At 37.4% G+C, this 19,052-nt stretch overlaps 2 protein-coding genes and 1 pseudogene across 2 annotated transcripts; 2 read left to right on the top strand and 1 right to left on the bottom strand.

Annotated features, from left to right (window-relative positions):
• The first annotated feature begins 615 nt into the window (after positions 1 to 615).
• LOC125472011 (probable xyloglucan endotransglucosylase/hydrolase protein 28) lies at positions 616 to 3,374 on the top strand. Its single transcript, XM_048573037.1, has 4 exons — positions 616 to 1,042; positions 1,214 to 1,314; positions 1,840 to 2,048; positions 2,542 to 3,374. Exons 1-4 carry the CDS (start codon positions 850 to 852, stop codon positions 3,047 to 3,049), a joined length of 1,011 nt encoding a protein of 336 aa, XP_048428994.1. The 5' UTR covers positions 616 to 849; the 3' UTR covers positions 3,050 to 3,374.
• Positions 3,375 to 7,046: 3,672 nt separating this feature from the next.
• LOC125471911 (anthranilate synthase beta subunit 1, chloroplastic-like) lies at positions 7,047 to 10,503 on the bottom strand. Its single transcript, XM_048572867.1, has 8 exons — positions 10,341 to 10,503; positions 10,095 to 10,252; positions 9,500 to 9,570; positions 9,317 to 9,354; positions 9,101 to 9,211; positions 8,868 to 8,967; positions 8,095 to 8,230; positions 7,047 to 7,323 (listed from the first exon to the last, which is right to left on the bottom strand). The coding sequence occupies exons 1-8, from the start codon at positions 10,456 to 10,458 to the stop codon at positions 7,219 to 7,221; spliced, it is 837 nt and encodes a 278-aa protein (XP_048428824.1). The 5' UTR covers positions 10,459 to 10,503; the 3' UTR covers positions 7,047 to 7,218.
• Positions 10,504 to 13,139: 2,636 nt separating this feature from the next.
• LOC125472075 lies at positions 13,140 to 18,368 on the top strand (annotated as a pseudogene).
• The last annotated feature ends 684 nt before the right edge of the window (positions 18,369 to 19,052 follow it).

The raw sequence follows: 19,052 nt of genomic DNA, 5'->3' as shown, positions 1-19,052 counted from the left end.
GAATGAATTTAGGCTATTTTTTTTTGTTAAATTAAATTAAAAAAATAAATAAATATGTAGACTATCGTAAATTAATTTTATGAACATTTTAATCTAAAAAAATTTAAATTCCGATAAATATTGGGTGGAGTTCACTCCCATTTATGGGCTAAATTTTGGGGGGAATTTGGCATTGGTTTAGCATTTAGCATTTAGCCCAAAATTTCTCCTTGGGTTGGAGTGGGTTTGGGGGAAAATTTTGGGGGGTAATTTGACTTTTAGCCCACCATTGGAGTTAGTCTTATTAAGGATAATTATATTGTCCCTTAATTAAAGAGATTGCATTACAACAAATTTTGAAAAATTAATATGACAAATCGTTCAAAATTTTATTTTATATTATAAATTTTAAAAAATGTATAAATTCATGACATTTCAGAATTTTTTTAGAATTTTTTAAAAAGAAATTTACCCTATAAATATAAATATAAATATAAAAGTAATAAAATAATTGGTGAAATAAAAAAGAAAGAAACGAAAAGAAAGGCGTGGAGCGATGTGCATATGAACGGAAAACAGCTCAACAGCTTCCACTGACACTCGGCAATAAAATGACTTGCCCTTGGCCTTGTCTTCCTTCATTCCCCCCATTAGCCTTTTCGGCTCTCTCTCTCTCTCTCTCTCTCCATCGCTGTTGAGAGATAGGGGTATTCTTACAAGCGTCTCTCTTTCTCTCTCTGCCCCTCTCTCTCTGCTCTTGCTCTCTTCTAGTTCTTCACCTTCTTATATATACACTCTGAATTCTCAAAACAAATAAAAAAGCTCAAAAGAAAGCAAGAAAGAAAAACCATTTATTTTTTAGGTGAAAAGATGGGGTTTTTTCATCTGGGATTGTTTCTGTGTGCCTGCCAAGTGCTTGTTCTTGGAGTTGTTGCTTCTGCACCCTCTGGAAATTTACCAATCATACCCTTCGATGAAGGGTACACCAAGCTTTTTGGGGATGACAATTTGATGATCCTTAGAGATGGGAAATCCGTCCATCTCTCACTAGACGAACGGACAGGTCTGTAATCTGTTTCCCTTTTGGGTTTCTGTCTCGAGAATCATGTGAAAGGGTTTTGATATTTTTGGTTTCTGGGTTTTTGAGGTGGCGACGTTTCATGAGTTTCTTTTTTTTTTTTTACCTTGAAGTTGTTGTCTTTGTTTGGTTTTTGGTGGCTATGTCTGTTTGCAGGGTCTGGATTTGTTTCTCAGGACCTCTACCAGCATGGGTTTTTCAGTGCTTCCATTAAGCTGCCTGCTGATTACACTGCTGGAGTTGTTGTTGCGTTTTATGTGAGTTAATCCTGTTTTTCTATCTGATTAAGGGTTTTAATTTATTTTGTTTCCCTCTTTGTTTGTTGTTTGATTGTATCTTACGTTGTACAAAATAATATGACCCAGATTTTTACTTCTCAATTTAACAGTTCAGTAAAGATTCAATCTTTATGGTTAGCTGATTAATCTGAACAGTTTTTCCTTTAAATTTGGTGGTGTGGAGCCCAGAAAATGTTGTGGATCTAATTCTACCAATATCCAATTAAAAACTTGTTTTCTCAACCTTCTGAGATAACCCAGATAGGCTGCTTTTAACTTTTTACATTTTAAATGTCCATTTTGTCACCTGAAATTCACACCCAGATGAGTTTTTACTTTCATTTATTGTGTTCAAGATTTCGGTCCTGTTAAACGAACAATTTTCGTTATCAATCGGATGACTAAATACTCCACACTGATGTTTGCTGGTGTTTTCCTTTTTATTTTCTCATTAAGCTGTTAAATGAATAGGAATACAGGTTCTAATCTGTTTAATGTTAACAGATGTCGAACGGTGACATGTTTCCGAAGTACCATGATGAAATTGATTTCGAGTTTTTGGGGAATATACGGGGCAAAGAATGGAGGGTTCAGACCAATATTTACGGCAACGGAAGCACCAACACCGGCAGGGAAGAGAGATACAATCTCTGGTTTGATCCGTCCGACGATTACCATCAGTACAGCATTCTCTGGACTGACTCTCAGATCATGTGAGCATCAATCAAAACTCTCCACTCTAAATTCGGATTAGAATGCTAAATCTATCTGTTAGCATATCAACTTTTCGTGAGGCATATTTTTCCATATTGTCACCAATAATGTCATGTTCTCTGAAGTCTGGAGTTTACTGTTTTGGGGTGGGAGGTTTGATGTGATGCCTCTGTGTAGGGAAAATGCAGAGGCGGGGTTTCTCCTTTTAGGAAAATACAGCACATAACTTGTTCTTTTCGTTGTTTTAATACCGCCTCTTGTTTTGTCAAAACCAGCTGTGGTTGGTTTGTGAGAAAAGTAGAAAAGAAAAGGATAGGAATTTTGGTGCACGTTTTCATATTAGGGAAACTGGATGAAAATAGAATTTTTGTAATTCAAGCGAAAATTTTGTTCGTAGCGATTTCTCGCCTTTTATTGTTCACCTCATTTTTTATGAGTTCTGTAATTCAGATTTTGATCGGCGTACTTGTTTCCAATGTCAATTACTTGCAGCTTTTATGTTGACAATGTTCCCATTAGAGAGTTCAAGAAAACAGAATCAATGGGTGGTGACTTCCCTGCTAAGCCAATGTCATTGTATGCCACAATATGGGATGGATCTGATTGGGCTACCAATGGGGGCAAATACCGAGTGAATTACAAGTATGCTCCCTATTTGGCTGAGTTCTCCGACCTTGTTCTACACGGCTGTGCAGTTGATCCAATCGAACAATTATCAAAGAAGTGCGAAAAGACCCAAAATTCAGAATCAGTCCCTACTGGTGTCACCCGCCTCCAAAGAATGAAGATGGAGAGTTTAAGGATGAAGCACATGACGTACTCCTACTGCTACGATAGAATCCGATACAAGTCTCCTCCCTCAGAGTGTGTGATCAGTCCCCAAGAAGCTGAAAGACTGCGTGTGTTTGACCCCGTCACATTCGGGAAAGGGAGGCGCCGCCATGGAAAGCATCACCACCGGAGCAGAGGAAGCCAGGCAGAAGTGGCAACTTCTGTTTGATGAGGGCTGCAAGCAATGTATGGATTCTGGTATGAATGAGCACTACAGTCACTCCATTGGTATTTGGTCGATATATATCTGCGCTGGGTCAGTTCTTCGGTGTATAGAGAGAGCGGAGAAGCATAGATTTATTGAAGGTGGATAGAGTTTTACAGGGTGTTTTGGGGGGGCTGGTTTGTGTATAGTTTGTACAACTTTTAGAATGTCTCCTTCCCAGGTTTCCATTCATGCTTTTCTTTTGGCTTTACGAATTGAGATTTTCTCTGTACTTATGACTCACCCTCATGGGTTCAATAAATATTTGAGCATATGGAAGTTTCTGTAATATGTAGTAGGCATGGATTTTCTATTTGTTGTGTACATTTCTACGGTAAACCAGTGTATGGGATGCGCCAGAGTTTGAATGGCTAGATTGTGGCCGTTACAATTCAGCCGTCCACTGCACCGGTGCATTGCTTGTAGGATTTTCATTTTTTTAAATTAATTTAATTTTTAACTTTTTATTAATGTCAAAAAATTTGGGCCAATGTCGTTTTATCTTCAAAAGTCATAGCTGCCCAATAAATGGTTGGATGGTAGTTTGTCAATGGTGAATTGGAATCCAAGGTCAGTAGGATGTGACAAGAGATGTAAAATGGGTTCAGTATGTTGTTCTTTACCTTCATGGTGAAATGTGAATGCTGCAGGTTGGATTCTTCAAGGCTTCAAAGCTGGGTCCGTGACTTGGAAGGGGGAGAGGTAAAAGTAAAACCAAGTAAACATGAGGAAACAAAACCTGCTAGCCTACACATGGTGGCCCTGGCAGAAATTGACCCAAAAAAACTGACTTTATAGAGAAAATTAGTACGAGTGTCTGACCTCGTCATTTGTAAGTTAATTTCACAAGAAAATGCAGAATCTCTTATGTTTTGATCTTATTTGACTTCACGTTTTACTTATTCAGTGACACACCCCGACCTGGAATGTCTATCTGGATTTCGAATCGAGTTATGCTGACCAATATCAGGAGGGTGACAGAGCCATAAGTGTAATGATGTGGAAAATGTGAATAAATTAAAACCTAAAAGTGCCTAAATATAAGAGTGCGCTTGTGAGCGGGAATGAACATATTTCACACGTGATGTCAAAACATAAGTAAAGTATAAGTAAAGTAAGATGAGAATTATATCCTCGGAGATAACCGCCTACGCACTCGTTGGGTCACGTACTCCGAAGATATGTGTGTAGTAACTTTGGGTCAAGCACAAACAATAAATAAATAAACTAACGTAAACGGCCTAATTGTCCACTTGCTTAACAAATCCAACAAATAAGTTATCAATATTACGGTCAACAGAAATCAGCAATCTCGCCTCAAGGGGCATTTTCATCAATTTACTCTTTTAAAATTAATAAAAGAGTAAAATTAAGGACGGGTTGTCACATTCAATGCTAAAACTACCTTAGTCAGACAACTCTATTGAAAGTTTTCCGTCATTCATGAACCACTTTTGTTCTTTCCTTTTTAATTTTTTTTTTTTTCTTGAGGTGAAAAATAATTTGAATTTCTAATGGAATTTGTTTTCCTGGAAATCCTTTGGACCACTAGAGATGAGAAATGAGCGGTAGAAAATTGGTTTGGCATGAGGCTCATTGGGTAAGTGGTAAGGTAACCCACCCTTGCTGACATAAAAAAATGAGGTTTTGCAGCTTTGCGGTCCTCTTGTCCACTTGATTTCTGTTGGTCTTTAACGGAAGGGAAGATGAAAAGGGTAAAAAACATGATGGCATGCTTAAACAGGGTGAACGAGTACAATTGCCAAGCAAACGGTTACAAATATATAACTAAATAGTTCAACTATAAAACAGACGTCCGTTTTGTTTTTTACAAATGAGCAAGTACTGATGTGTCATCGATATTGTTGATCAGTGTCACAAACAAAACATATCTACACAGTATATGTATTTTGTTGATTATTGGCATTGGTGAATCATATGGTGGCCAAAGGAAGAGGCTGAAATGTCTCTACGAGTTTTCTCAGCCCTAAGATGATGAATTGTCTTTGCAAAGCCACTAGCTGATTTTTTATTTTTTTATTTATTTAAATAGTTCAATTGAACAGACTTATCACAGAGAAAATAAATTACAGTAAGTATAAGCTTCATGCAAATTCAGTTTCCTTTTTGCGATGGTAAATTCCGACCTGTAATCCTCTTTTATGTCCTTTAATTGTTTATTAATTTCTTCACAACAAGTTACTACTTTAACATCTGCAGAAAAATATAAGTTAGATAAATAAAATGGTCAAGATTCTTGTGTAACAAAAACAAAAACATTCAGAACCGACCACTTTGGGTGAGTTTGGTGCATGTTTTTGCCAAACTAAATAAATATTAAGGTCGTAATTAGAAAACAAATACGAGGTTAGAACCTTATTGTCGCGAATCGCTTTGACATCTGCTGAACGATAAAATCCATCTGACACAGCTAATCTTGTCCGCAGCATTATTCACTAACCCTAATACAATAACCATAAAATTAAAGAATCTTATACCAAACTTTATTTTATAATATTGGTTTAATTATATATATATATATATATATGGTTATATCTTCAACCAAAAGCAGTAAATTTACAGTTTTATATTGGTGGTTGCTAGCTTTTCTTAGATGTGGTAGGTCAAAATGTCTTAATGCAGATTTTTTAACCATAGTAGGAGAGGTAATAAAAAGATTAGGCGAGTGTAACTGCACACCACGTAGAGCAACTATAGTTGTCTACCCTCCATTTGCAAAGCTAGCCCTTGATTTTATATTTTTGGTCAAACATGAACTTCATTGATAAAAGAAAATGTTACAAATGTTAAACGAGATAAACATAAAAATAAGCTGCAATTAGGTCGAAAAGACAAAGAAGTCCAAGCAAAACACATCATGACCAAATTAGACCAGTCCGTTGATAGAAAGCTAGCCGGACATGAAAACAAGAAATAACATAACAACATATAAGAAAATATAACATAATTACTAACAAACTATGTATAATAATTAGGTTGTTGTGACAAACCTGGGTGCAGCCAAATAGCTAACGTAGTGTGCCTCGTTTCTACACCCAAGTTCATTCAAGTCTCCCGCTTAGTAGTTTAAATTAAATTAGAAAATCACTCGAATAAAAAAACAAAAAAATTAGGTTGTGATGGTGCTGGTTGGTTTTCTAATAAATGGGATTAGGCTGGCTCTAAGTTTTTAAATTTTAAAGTTACTTTCAACATTTACAAGAAGCAGATCTGCTGTTTTTATAGCTTTGTGGACTTTATTGGATGTATTTGGCATAAACCATTCTGCTTGCTTTTGCCTATGCAGTTTGCATAGTGGGTTGTTGCCTTTGCCTTTACATAATCTTACGGCCTGTTTGGTTTCGCATATTATAACAAAAATGGATAAATCTTTGGCTTCAAGAGATCCTAGGACCCGTTTGGTTCGCAAATTAAACTAAACGCTATTGTAAAAATGATAATTAGGCCTAATAACTTCTTGCACAACATGTTAACTTGACACGAAACAACATGGTATAAAAATAACAAGTTTCGGATCAACCCGTTAACGAATCAGGTTATTATCAGGTCTTCGCTAAATACGCGTTAACAAATTAGATCGTTATGAAGTCAACTATTAAAAACCCGTTAAGATAACGGGTATGACACACAAATGACACAAACACACCCGTTTGCAAAGTCTAGACATTAGAGACAATTTTTTGCATGACCCATTAATCTGACACAACACGACTCGTTAACGAATCGTTTCATTATCGGGTAAGATAATGGATTTGACATAACACGATAACGAATATGACACGAACATGACAAACACAACCTGCTTGTCAGGTCTAATGATACTACACGAAACTACTAGTGAAAAAGACTCATTTGAATAATTTTTTGGTCCCAAGTATGACTGGAGAAACAAGCAGCTCACTAACAATCGGGAGACGAAGCTATATGAGCAAGATCCATGTTCAAGAAACTGAGAATTATAATAATACACTTGACCAATAATACATGTGGCTTTCAATTTTTGTTGTCTATTATTTGAAAGCGAGTACACGGGATGAGTTTGACGATAAGGATATTTATATTTATCACCATGTCACATAACATTGTGCAGAATCTGCAGATCAGTCAAGCCTCTAGTTCTCAGATTCAGACTCTTTTCTCTCTATCGACTTTATAAAGTTACGCACAATTGTCTTCCCTTCGGAAGTTATGATACTTTCAGGATGGAACTGAACCCCCTGCAAATTTCAAATACATTTGGTTAGAAAGAAGGCATAGAAGTCAGATTCAACAATTTAAGATCTAATGAGATTAAAATTAGTTTGTTTGAGGCGAAACAACTGCAATCCAACGCTACATCGTGGCAGATTTTCTGTTTCGTGGATGTATCGCATGGCAATGCATGTCAAGGAAATGAAGAACATCAGCTAACTGAATCGACGCAACTTCATCAACTTTTATGCTACATGATTAACAATTTTATATCATGCAACAACCGAACAAAGAATACTTCTTCCAGCATGGTATTTTTAGCGTGCGATAACTTCTGTGTCTATGCTACTTCAAACATTCCTCGACCCTATTTCATATATTATATTTAACCCCATGACTGATCTACTAATTGGCCAAATCATCTATTGCCCACAAAAAAAAAAAGCAACCATAATCTCCACAGGGCTCTCTCCAACAGTACCTACTACCTATCTACTCCATGCCTCAAGTTCAATAAGTGCCAAAAATTACTTTTAAAGCTACGAATTTTCAACGCAAAGCATTGTCATTAAATCTCTCTGTAACCTAATAAAGGAATCCTAGGATCAGAAATGAATCGCACGGAAACTGCCTGTCAAAATCTTATGACTCTTCTTTATATGGTACACAACCTGTCCAGGAAAGTGCATTTTCTGTATCCAAAGCAACTTATGATTTATATTACCTAAACAGCACAACATTCTCCCACTGCATAATAGTTTTGAAAAAAAGAAAAGTCCAAGGAAACCGTTTCTTACTTGAAGATGCCTGTATTTCTTGTGACGAGCAGCCATTATCAGTCCATCCTCTGTCCATGCTGTAATCTCAAGTTCTTCACCAGGAAAGCTGTCCTTATCGATTACAAGACTGTGATATCTGCCAGCAGTGAAAGGGCTGAAAAGACAAAAAGAAAGTTTAGTTGTTATTTGAGATCCCATTAATGCACAGGATGGTTGAAAGTTTAAAAGGTAACCTAAGAAAGGTTTTCTCATACTAGTTTATTATTTCATTACGTTGCAAACAACAGGAGAAACCTCAAACACTAAATGAAACATTTCCTTTAGCAACTAATCCAACCCCTAATATGCTACTGTCAACCACACGCCAGCCCCAAAATGTTACTTTCCAATAATATCCTGGCCAAAGTAGTAGGATTTATGGTATGGTTTACATATACAATCAAGAAATTTCAAATACAACTGGCATTTGCTACTAAGCTTACACAACATTGCCGTTCTAGAAAGGACTAATAGTAAAATGCAATTGAGTCAACATTAAAGCCTGCTTAGACAAAAGCCACAAGGAACTATAGTTAACAAACAATCAAGAAAGGTACAAATAGCAGTTTACAACAAGGTACGTGCAATCATTCATAACGTTAAAAAAGAAAACAAGTGTAAAATGTGAATAATGTTTGGAAACGGTTAAATAATAAATAGGATTTTTAATATTTGCTGACGGCCAGGGTAAAATTTAAACTAGGAAGACAAAAACAGAAATAGGGATCACAAAAGGACAGAGAAATTCATACTTTGACAATCCCGAAAACAAGCTATCTTCCTCCTTCTCATCATAATATACAGGAGAGCTCTTCCCATGCATGACGCCAAAAGGAGAACGAACAATTTTCCCTGCAAGACCATGTGGATTATGATAAAACACCACAATAAATAAGGGTGCAATGAAAAGATACCATATAATAGTCAATTGCATAAACCAAATACAAAGATTTAAAAAGACTTTATCATATGTAAGAAGACTTACCACCAAATGCCTCCCCGATGCACTGCAAACCCATACATACGCCAAATAAGGGTACAATGGGCCCTAGCTCCAACACAGTTTGCAATGATATTCCAGAATCTTGGGGAGCGCCTACAAAAAGGAAATACTATGTGTCAAGATCTAAAAATTGGCACTTGCTTCCTTTCCCAAACATCTACCTATAGATAAAACATCACCAAAAGGTCCAGAACTAACCTGGCCCCGGAGAGATTAACACTCCTCTGGGATTTTTCCTGTAAGAATGGAAAGAAGAACCAGTTAGTTAAGTCAGATTCCTTGCAGAAAATATATGTTTATATCATAATTGCTTTGCCACCCAATACATTGCACTTGCGGATCAGAAAACAATGATTAAATAGGTTAAGTACAGCTACTTACCTTTTCAGTTCATCAACACTTAGTTCATCGTTCCGATAGACTTCAAAGAGACATCCTAACTCTCCCATATACTTCGCATCAAAAGAAAGGTGTTAGTACAATGTCTTCTTGATTTGCAAGAACCATCAATAAATAAAAGGACAGATAGACTAATCGCGTCAAACTGTTTCAGGAACTCCCACCTGACTCTGGAAGAGGGCTTCTAAAAAATTCAGAGTACTTAAAGCACATGAATTCAAATCAAACGCATGTTTCGGGGAGCATTCCATGAATAGTCATACAAAATCTCGTTGCATTGCACTCTACTAAAAAAAGAAAATCAAGGTGTCTCATTTTCATATCTTCTCTCTAGCGCAGTAGTCACAAAGCTAAAAGAGTAACAATGCATGGTTTTTGTAACAGTTATATTGAAGTTTTGGCTCTAGAAGCTCAAACCTCCTCTGTTCGAAAAGGGCAGTCTCCATGAATACAGAAGAGAAAACAAAAATCTGTGCAAACTAACTAGCAAAGTGGAAGAAAAAAAGGGGGAAATTTAAATTCATTGTTGTTCATGAAAAGAAGAAACTTCGAAGACAAAATTAATCAAATTGGTAACCTGGCAGAGATTGTAGGTAAAGCTATCATAATTGTCAATGACAATGATGGGATTGTTGGTCCTCTTTTCGGCAACAGGGGGCTTCGAATTCGTTTCAGCGACGGCCATTGAAGCTTTCGCGGCGAACCCATTTCCCAATTTCACACCAAATCGCAGTCCTGCACCCAAAAATCACATCTTTGTGTCAATTTCAGATAGCTGACATGAGAGTGAGAGAGAAAGCGGGTGTGTGTTTGAGAGAGGTACGTGAAAGGGAGGTGGAGGGCACGGCAATGGAGGCAGGACGAGGGTTTTGCAGGGTTTTTGAAGAGAAAGCGGGTTTTGACTGTATGATTGAGGACTGAGAGGTCACTATGGCCGCCATTGATAGAGAGAGAGAGAGAGAGAGAGAGAGAGAGAGAGAGAGAGATGCCTCGCCGGTAATTTTTTTAGCCTTTTTATATTTAGAAAAAACTAATAGGGATCTGCCTGTCTGATGTCCAAAATATTTTTACCATACTTTGAGCGTATGATTAGGAAAATGGGATTTCTTGATTAATGATAATTATGATATTGCTTTCTTTGATTTTATTTTTCCTTTACTTTTATAAATTTGTCATTGTTTTTTTTTTGGTTTTTTAAACGATATTATTTACGTGAAATAATAGGAGTAAGCTTAGCCTCATATGGGTTAGTAATATGTGGTTCAAATTTGTCTTTGACGATAATTGAACCTAAGATCTCTCGTGAAGAGGAATACCACTAGATCGTAGTACTAAGTGACATAAAATTTTCATTGTTGTTTTTTTTTTATTTATTAAACAATATTATCTACCTTAAGGAAGATGAGTAGGCTATAATGAGCTAGCAATAATGTGGTTTAAATTCGTCTTTGGTGAAAATCGAACCTAAACCTCTCACTTACAAGTGAAGAGGAATATCATTAGACCGTAGTACTAATTGATAATTTTCCGTTCTGATTTTTTATTTTTGCCTTCTATGATGATACCCATAATGTTGCGTTTTTTAATTTCTTAGTTTTCTATAACAAGATTCGAGTCCAATATTCATATGACCATACTACAATTTTGAATGTAGTTATTTTTCTTTCGACAATGATCATAATAATGATCATAATTGCAATTTTATTCGATTCAACTTCTGTTGATATAAAGATGAGTTATCAAAACTTAAAGGAGTTAGAATGGAGTGTTGATCAAATAAAACATGAATAATCCTTTAAAAAGATGAGCAAGTTAGTCATTGAGAACAACTGGACTTACCATCTCCCTTTAAACCCTTTAAGCAAGATGAAGCAAAAATAAGAAAAGACCTTGTACCCCATAAGACAACCCACACCAATATACATATTAAAATAGCATAATTAACTGATAAGAGTGACAAATTTAAACGATTTCACGTACATATATAATGTAAAATAGAGTGATATTAATCATATTTTTTTTATCTCTCACACACTCTTGTTAATTTTTGTCTATTAATTTTCTTCAATTCATTTTATCATATGATCGTAAATTGAAAGAGTGTAACAAATAAAATTGATGTGTGAATAGTATCACCTTACGAAATATATTCCATGTATGACATCTTTGTTGCGTATATCATGCATGTAGTGTACAATAAAATGAAAACGACATTGTTGATCATGATGCAAACGAAAGACAACACTCGCCGATCGTACCAACAACCAAAAAGTTAAAGCTATGTATTACAAGATTGTGGATGATAACAACTTGACAACGATCGATAAGTCACATGTATTGTCGATTTTGCTACTTTCAAAATTGTAACACTGGTAATTTGGCATGGTCATTAAAAAAAGTATGTAGAAAGATAACAACCCTATGAGGCGTAGAACCAACGTAACAAACTTGACAAGGAAAATACTGCACCACCTAATGATTTTGCAATTGTTAACAAAGAAGCACTGTTATGGTCACCTCTAACAAATGTTAAGTTTACTTCTCATAGTTCTTTGTTATGTATAACAACAACCAAACGAAAAACAAAGAACCAACATTAATTTTGAGTAATAGCCTTTGCTTAAAGATCTCAATTTGCTCCGTAAGTTATAACCATCACAAAAACTCACCTCGACAAAGCAAGAGAGAAACCGTAATCATAAAAACTCTTATTGCCACAACGAAAAAGCAACTACAACCAGAAAAAAAAAAAACACATAAGAAGATAAAGAAAGAGACCGAGAGATTGCCGCTGCCCTCAAGGCCAAAGGCAAAGAGAGGCTTTATAGTTCAAAGTAGTTTGTATAAAAAAAATTAAAAATTAAACGAGTGATTTGATAAGCAACGCAGAATACCAGAATTGCAGGTACCAAAAATAGCAACTTCAAAAATTAGTTTAAGAACAAATAGTTGCTGCAAAAGTGACGAAACTGAAATCTGTGGGGACTGAATTGACCTAAAAAAAGAGAGAAAATTTGGACTCTGTGGGTTTGTAAGCAGGTGATTAATCAAGCCACAAGATTAATTAACCATAATCCCCACTCCTCAGTTTCATAAAACCCTAATACAATGACCAAACTACCCTTACATTCAAGAATATGCTCTCTCCTCTTCTCTTGGTCCCTTCCACACTGACGAGAGGGAGGGAGGGTTTTCCTCAGCCACCATTTAGGACCAAATGCGTGCTCAATAAGCCTGTCGTCGCCTTCCCCCTCAGGCCCTCACTTCACACGCCCACAGACTAGCATTTTTCGCCAAACCCTAGATCTTCTTCTTCTTCTTTTCCAAGTTCCAACCCCACTTCCCCAATCTGTACGCCACTGAGAGACTCACTCGTCAGCCCCCAAATGAATATACACGCATAGACGACCACACCCCCTTTGATTCTGCTTTCAATTCCCACAAAACCCATTTCCCAGATCTGACTAGTGCATCACCAAGCTCCGTTTTTTCACCTCAATTCGCTTGAACCCAGCTGTTTCGTTGGATCGGTGCGTTGTTTGAACTATTTAAGGGGAACCCATCTCAGGTTTTGCATTGTTATTGAGAAATTTTCAGGGTTTAGTATTCTAAATGTGGTAAAATTTAAGAAAGTTGTGGTCCTTAAGCTGATTCCTGCTAGATTAAGGGTTTAATTTGGTGGGATCTGCTTGAATTTTGTGGGATTTGGGATAGAGCCATAGGTTTGATTTATTGGATCTGGAAGGTACTGAGGCATGCTTTGAGAGTGATAGTATCATAGTAGTGAGTTTGGTGAAGTGGGTTCTGATGACAATGCCGTCGGGGAATGTGGTTTTATCGGACAAAATGCAGTTTCCTAGTGGTGGTGGTACTGCGGCCGTTGGAGGCGGTGAGATCCCCCAGGCTCCCCCGTCAGTGGTTCCCGGATGAGCGTGATGGGTTCATCTCGTGGTTGCGCGGAGAATTCGCGGCAGCTAATGCGATTATAGACTCCCTTTGCCACCATTTACGTGCAGTTGGTGAGCCAGGCGAGTACGACGTCGTTATCAGCTGTATTCAGCAGAGGAGGTGCAATTGGACTCCTGTGCTTCATATGCAGCAGTACTTTTCGGTTGCGGAGGTGATATATGCACTGCAACATGTTGCCTGGAGGAGGCAGCAGAGGCAATATGATCCTGTAAAAGTGGGGGCCAAGGAGTATAAGAGATCCGGTTCGGGGTTTAACAAGGGCCAACATAGGGCTGAGCATTTCAAGGAAGGACATAAATTTAGTACAGAGGTTCATAGTTATGATGGGAATTCTTCGGGGCTTGTTGCTTCGGAGAAAGTTGAGCGGGGAAGCGAGGTAGCTGAGGAACTCAAGCCCGGTGGAGAGGTTGGGAAGTTGGATGGTAACGGTTTAGCAGCTGCTGGAGAGAAAACAGGTAACTCTTGGGATTAAGATTGGTGATTTCATGCTCATTTGAACAAATATAATAAATACTGGAATGATGGTAATCAAATCCAAACTTTAAAGCTGAACGAAAAGGTCCAATCTTTTGAAGAAAATCAAGCATGTCTTGAATATGTTAGGGATTTTTTTTAAGTTGGTGTTCACAAAAGGTTAAGAAATTTTCTTGTAGTAATTTTGAAATTCATAGGTTGTGACCTGAAAAGGAATGTGTTTCACCAGGTGACCTGAAAACTAGGAAATCACTAAAGCGTAAATGTGCTGTATGAAAAGTTGTAAAAAAGTAGTAGCTCGTCTCTGAACTATATGCATTGCATACACATGCAAAATTCATTTTAATATGCCTGTGTACTATCTGCACTATACAGATTCGGATAATGTTCAGTTGTTCAAACTAAGAAAGATGCTTGGAAGTAATACCTATTGTAATACTTAGTTATGATTGATGTTACAAATGCTCTTACAGAACCTCAAGAAGATAGTAGATTAAGGAGTTCAGAGAATTCACAACTGACCATATATGGCAATTCAGAACCTGAAGTTGCGGTAGGAGATGGATGTACCTCAAGCTCCAAAGGTAACACAATTTGTAGTTTATCTTTCTTTCATTACTTTGGGAGTTTTAGTCTTTGCGTGTGTGTGGGGGTGTGTGTTACGTACATCAACTCTGTCTATCATAACATGTATTCAAAATTTGGTTTTATTTGATTCTATTTCTTCTACTATTGTGTTTAAGCTTGGGATTCTTTGATCTTTTCCAGAGAATGAATCACATTCTATCCAAATTCAGAATGCGAAGCAGAACCTTTCCGTTGTTCCTAAAACTTTTGTTGGCAACGAGTTATTAGATGGAAAGACGGTAGTTACCTCATTTGATACTGTCTTTTTAACTTGAAGTATGTTATGGATTTTCTAACGTTTATTTTTCAGGTTAACGTGGTCGATGGACTGAAATTGTATGAAGGATTGCTTGGTGACACAGAAGTCTCCAAACTTGTTGCTTTGGCTAATGATTTAAGGGTTGCAGGGAAAAGAGGACAATTTCAAGGCGAGTTTAATAATCCTTTGTGTTTAGAAATAAGCAGAAGATATGAAAAACTTGTGGTTGATTCCAGTACTAAACATAAATCCACCATGTGGTTGTCATGAAATTTGATATTTAAACACCGTTTGAGCTGATCAAATCATCACCACCATCCTTACCCATGTGCTAAGCGTATTTAATCTGCCACATATGTTCTTGCCCTTTTATTATGCTGTTAATATAAATTCAAAATATTTAATCTATTTGTCCCATGTTAGTTTTGGTCAACATCTTTGTCATGTACCTTCCAATTAAACTAGTCTGAGGTTATAGGTGTATCTAGTGGTTTTTGTATTATATTTTCAAACTACCTAAAACCTACTCCACCTGTTACTTCTTTGGGCTGCTTGAATAATTTGTTTTTGAACACTTTGCTTTAAGAAGTGATCTTTAAAAAAAAATATTGTGTCACTGTTTAGCTCAAAGCAAAGGGTTCAATAAGCGATCAAATAAATAATTGCCTGAACTTAAATTGTTTTTTAATCCTTTGTTGAGTATTTCTCTTTCCCTTGTAAACATTTTTTGTTCCCTTTTCTATTTATGAGGGAGGGTTTGGGTGGCTTAGTTTTACCATTTTGATTGTTGTTTTGTTATCCAAGTTTTATCTGGTGGATATGGGGATTAATGTCTATATTTTTCATTGAAGTAGCTCACATAGTTTAATACTTATTCCTTTATTATGATCATTGTTCTTATATTTTCCTTAGATCCTTGCTATCCTAACCTGCAAGATTATTGATTGTTTTACCCCTGAAACCTGTTGAGGAAAGTTTTCACAATGCTAGTACAAGTAAGTGTTAGCGATGCCATTATCACTTGTGTTTGGTATTACTGTTTGTACGCTATGGTCTATGTTATCTGTGTGGACACCATGCCAGGGTAATACTTTTGTGTTAATTACTAATCAAATTTTGGTAAGTTTGTGTTTCATTAACTCGTAGTAGAGTATTATTTTAAGTAAACTAGAAAGAACACCCAGACAACTTTAAGTTTTAAAGAAAAACACTTCAAGAGCACAATTGGAGAATACGCCCTCATCTATCCACTTGTCATGCTCTAACTGATTGTAGTTGTGAAATTCCTTTGGTGTTACGAAGTAAGTTGGGTTTTTCTCTGAAGCATTGAGTTCGAAGTGTTTTGCGGTAAAGTGTGATGTTCTATCAGACAATAATATATAATCTCTTTGTTTATGCAAAGCAGGTCAGACATATGTGGTCTCAAAGAGGCCCATGAGGGGACATGGAAGAGAAATGATTCAATTGGGCCTACCTGTTATTGATGCTCCATCTGAAGATGAAATTTCTTTAGGAACCTCCAAAGGCATGTTGCAATTCACAATGGTCTTTTGATAGAAATTTTGAAATTTTGTTTTATTATTTTTTTTTTTTTGCCAATATAAGGAAATGGCTACTCACATTTTATTCAAATGCCATTTGTTGATTTCCTTTATCTGTAGATCGGAGAATAGAAGCTATCCCTTCCTTGCTGCAGGATGTTATTGATCGCATAGCTGGGATGCAAGTTACGACTGTGAAGCCTGACTCTTGTATCATTGATTTCTATAATGAGGTTGATATTGGTTTACTGTTTTTGTTTTTCTTGTTCTAGGTTTCTATAATTGTACAATTTTCTAAGAATCATAATTTTATGAAATTTTGTGGCGATTATTTGTAGGGAGATCATTCACACCCTCACATGTGGCCACCTTGGTTTGGAAGGCCTATTTGCGTCCTGTTCCTGACAGAATGTGACATGACTTTTGGGAGAGTACTAGTATCAGACCATCCTGGGGATTATAGAGGCTCACTCAAGCTCTCTCTTACACCTGGGTAGCCTTTCTGACTGCTCTCATTTGATAATATTTATCTTCTTCAGTGTGACTTTTATTTGGTTTGCTGCCGCTTCTCTGTCATGTACTCTATTGTCATATTTCTAAATAAAGTATGGTAGGCCGAGTAGGTATTGTTTTAAACGTATTGGAATCAAGTTAAGGTTACTTAGTAGTGAAATATTGAATTTTGAGGGCCTAGTAACACTTGTAGCTTTTCCAGAAGTTGGCTGTATCACATCCATTAGAGATCATTACATTATTTATACTAATAGAACACAATTTTTCTTGTTGCTTTTGCATGCCGGAAGAATATGAGTTGCATAATTCAGGATCATGACATAGTATTCTCACATTCATATGAAATTGTCTTATCCTTTCTCTTTACCTGCATTTGAAATCATGTCATCGTTTCACTTAAAGCCTGCTTACTTTCGTTTGAGATTCCTGACATAAGGTCTTTGATCATAACACTGCAGATCCCTCCTTTTGCTGCAAGGGAAATCCACAGACTTTGCTAAACATGCAATACCTTCTATACGGAAGCAACGCATACTTGTTACTTTCACAAAGTCTCAACCAAAGAAAACTACGATGAGCGATGGTCAACGTTTTCTTGCACCTACTTCAGCTCAGTCATCCTACTGGGGTCAACCATCAGGTAGGTCTCCAAGCCACATTCGGCATCCTGCTGGTCCCAAGCACTATGCAGCAGTTCCGACAACTGGTGTGTTGCCAGCCCCACCAATTCGGTCCCAACTTCCACCTCCAAATGGCATGCAGCCATTGTTTGTGCCACCTCCGGTAGGACCACCAGCAATACCTTTTGCCGGAGCAGTTTCCATCCCACCTGTTTCAGCTGGATGGGCAGCAGCTCCCAGGCATCCTCCACCTCGCATCCCTCCTCCTGGCACTGGAGTTTTCCTCCCTCCCCCAGGTTCGGGTAACTCATCAGCTCCTCAACATGCTGCCTAATACTGCAACTCAAATGAGCCCTTCTGTTGAGATTCCTCCCCAGACTGAGAGAGAGAACGGGTCTGCAAAATCCAACCATAGCACAACTCCTTCAAAAGGAAAATCAGATGGGAAAGCTCAGAGCCATGAGTACAATGGAAGTCTGGATGGAACTGGCAGTGGAAGAGCAGCCGTTAAGGAAGAAGAAGATCAGCGCTCCGACAGCATGACAACAAGCGATCAGGCCGGAGCAGTTTAGGAGGGGGTGGGCAAGAGAGAGAGGTTCTTAAGGAGAGACAGAGTAGAGGCTGCAAACTGCAATGAGAGTTGGAAGCAAATGTAAAGAGCGGCGAGAGTGAAGATCTAAAATCATAGTAGCAAGAGGAACAGGCGGAAGAAGTTATCAATTCTCTTTGGGAGGATGGATTGAGATCCCTTGTCCTCTTTTTGTTTTTTGGTTAATCTTATTCCATCAACTCTTACATTAGTATGTGCAAAGCAAAGCACATTATGAATCCATCTTTTGCTCTTCTTCCTTCGTATCTTTCCTCAAATTTTGATGCTTCTCTCTCCATCTGATGTCATTGCTCGACATATCCGGTCATGTCATGCAATGCAGCAGTTTGAAATAATTCACGTCACAATTTCCTTACTTGTGCCTTTGTCATCAAGTTGATAGTATTTGGGCACCTTACGGTGGTGTTTTATTGTCGATTTAGTGTCATTGGTCAACACATTTCAACTCTTAGCTGGAAGGCTAATCGGGTCGGGTGTGTCAGTTTGGCATTAGAGCCAGTTTGTTTACAGAAATTACTGCTACAAACATTGTAGCCACATGAACTTCTGACTCCGGTTGCAACTGGCTTCCTCTTTTAACCCATGCGTTTCGGGAACCCCGAAACTCTACGTTTAATTATTCAGTTAATTTTCGTAGAAGATGACGCACCTGTAATACATCTAAACTGGTTCAGTTAATTTTTTTTCTTAATTATTATTTTTAATCGTAGGGAAAACCTAAACTGGTTCAGTAGGATTCGATTGGTAAATTGTAACAAGGGTAAAATTTAGGTGGCAGTTAAAAACTATTTCCCAGTCACTTATTCGTCTGAGTCAATTTGTTGCGTCGTCTGTTTTACACCCAGCAGCGGAGAGCCGAAAATGAGTGAGCCAGAAGCAGTGGAAGAAGGCAGTCGCCGCCGCCTCATCCTCCACGAATTCC

This window comes from the organism of the source record quoted next, unplaced genomic scaffold (assembly GCF_019419815.1).
Source record: "Pyrus x bretschneideri cultivar Hongxiangsu unplaced genomic scaffold, Pyrus_bretschneideri_v1 Contig63, whole genome shotgun sequence".
Lineage (NCBI taxonomy): Eukaryota > Viridiplantae > Streptophyta > Magnoliopsida > Rosales > Rosaceae > Pyrus > Pyrus x bretschneideri.
This window is presented reverse-complemented; position numbering and strand designations above follow the sequence as displayed.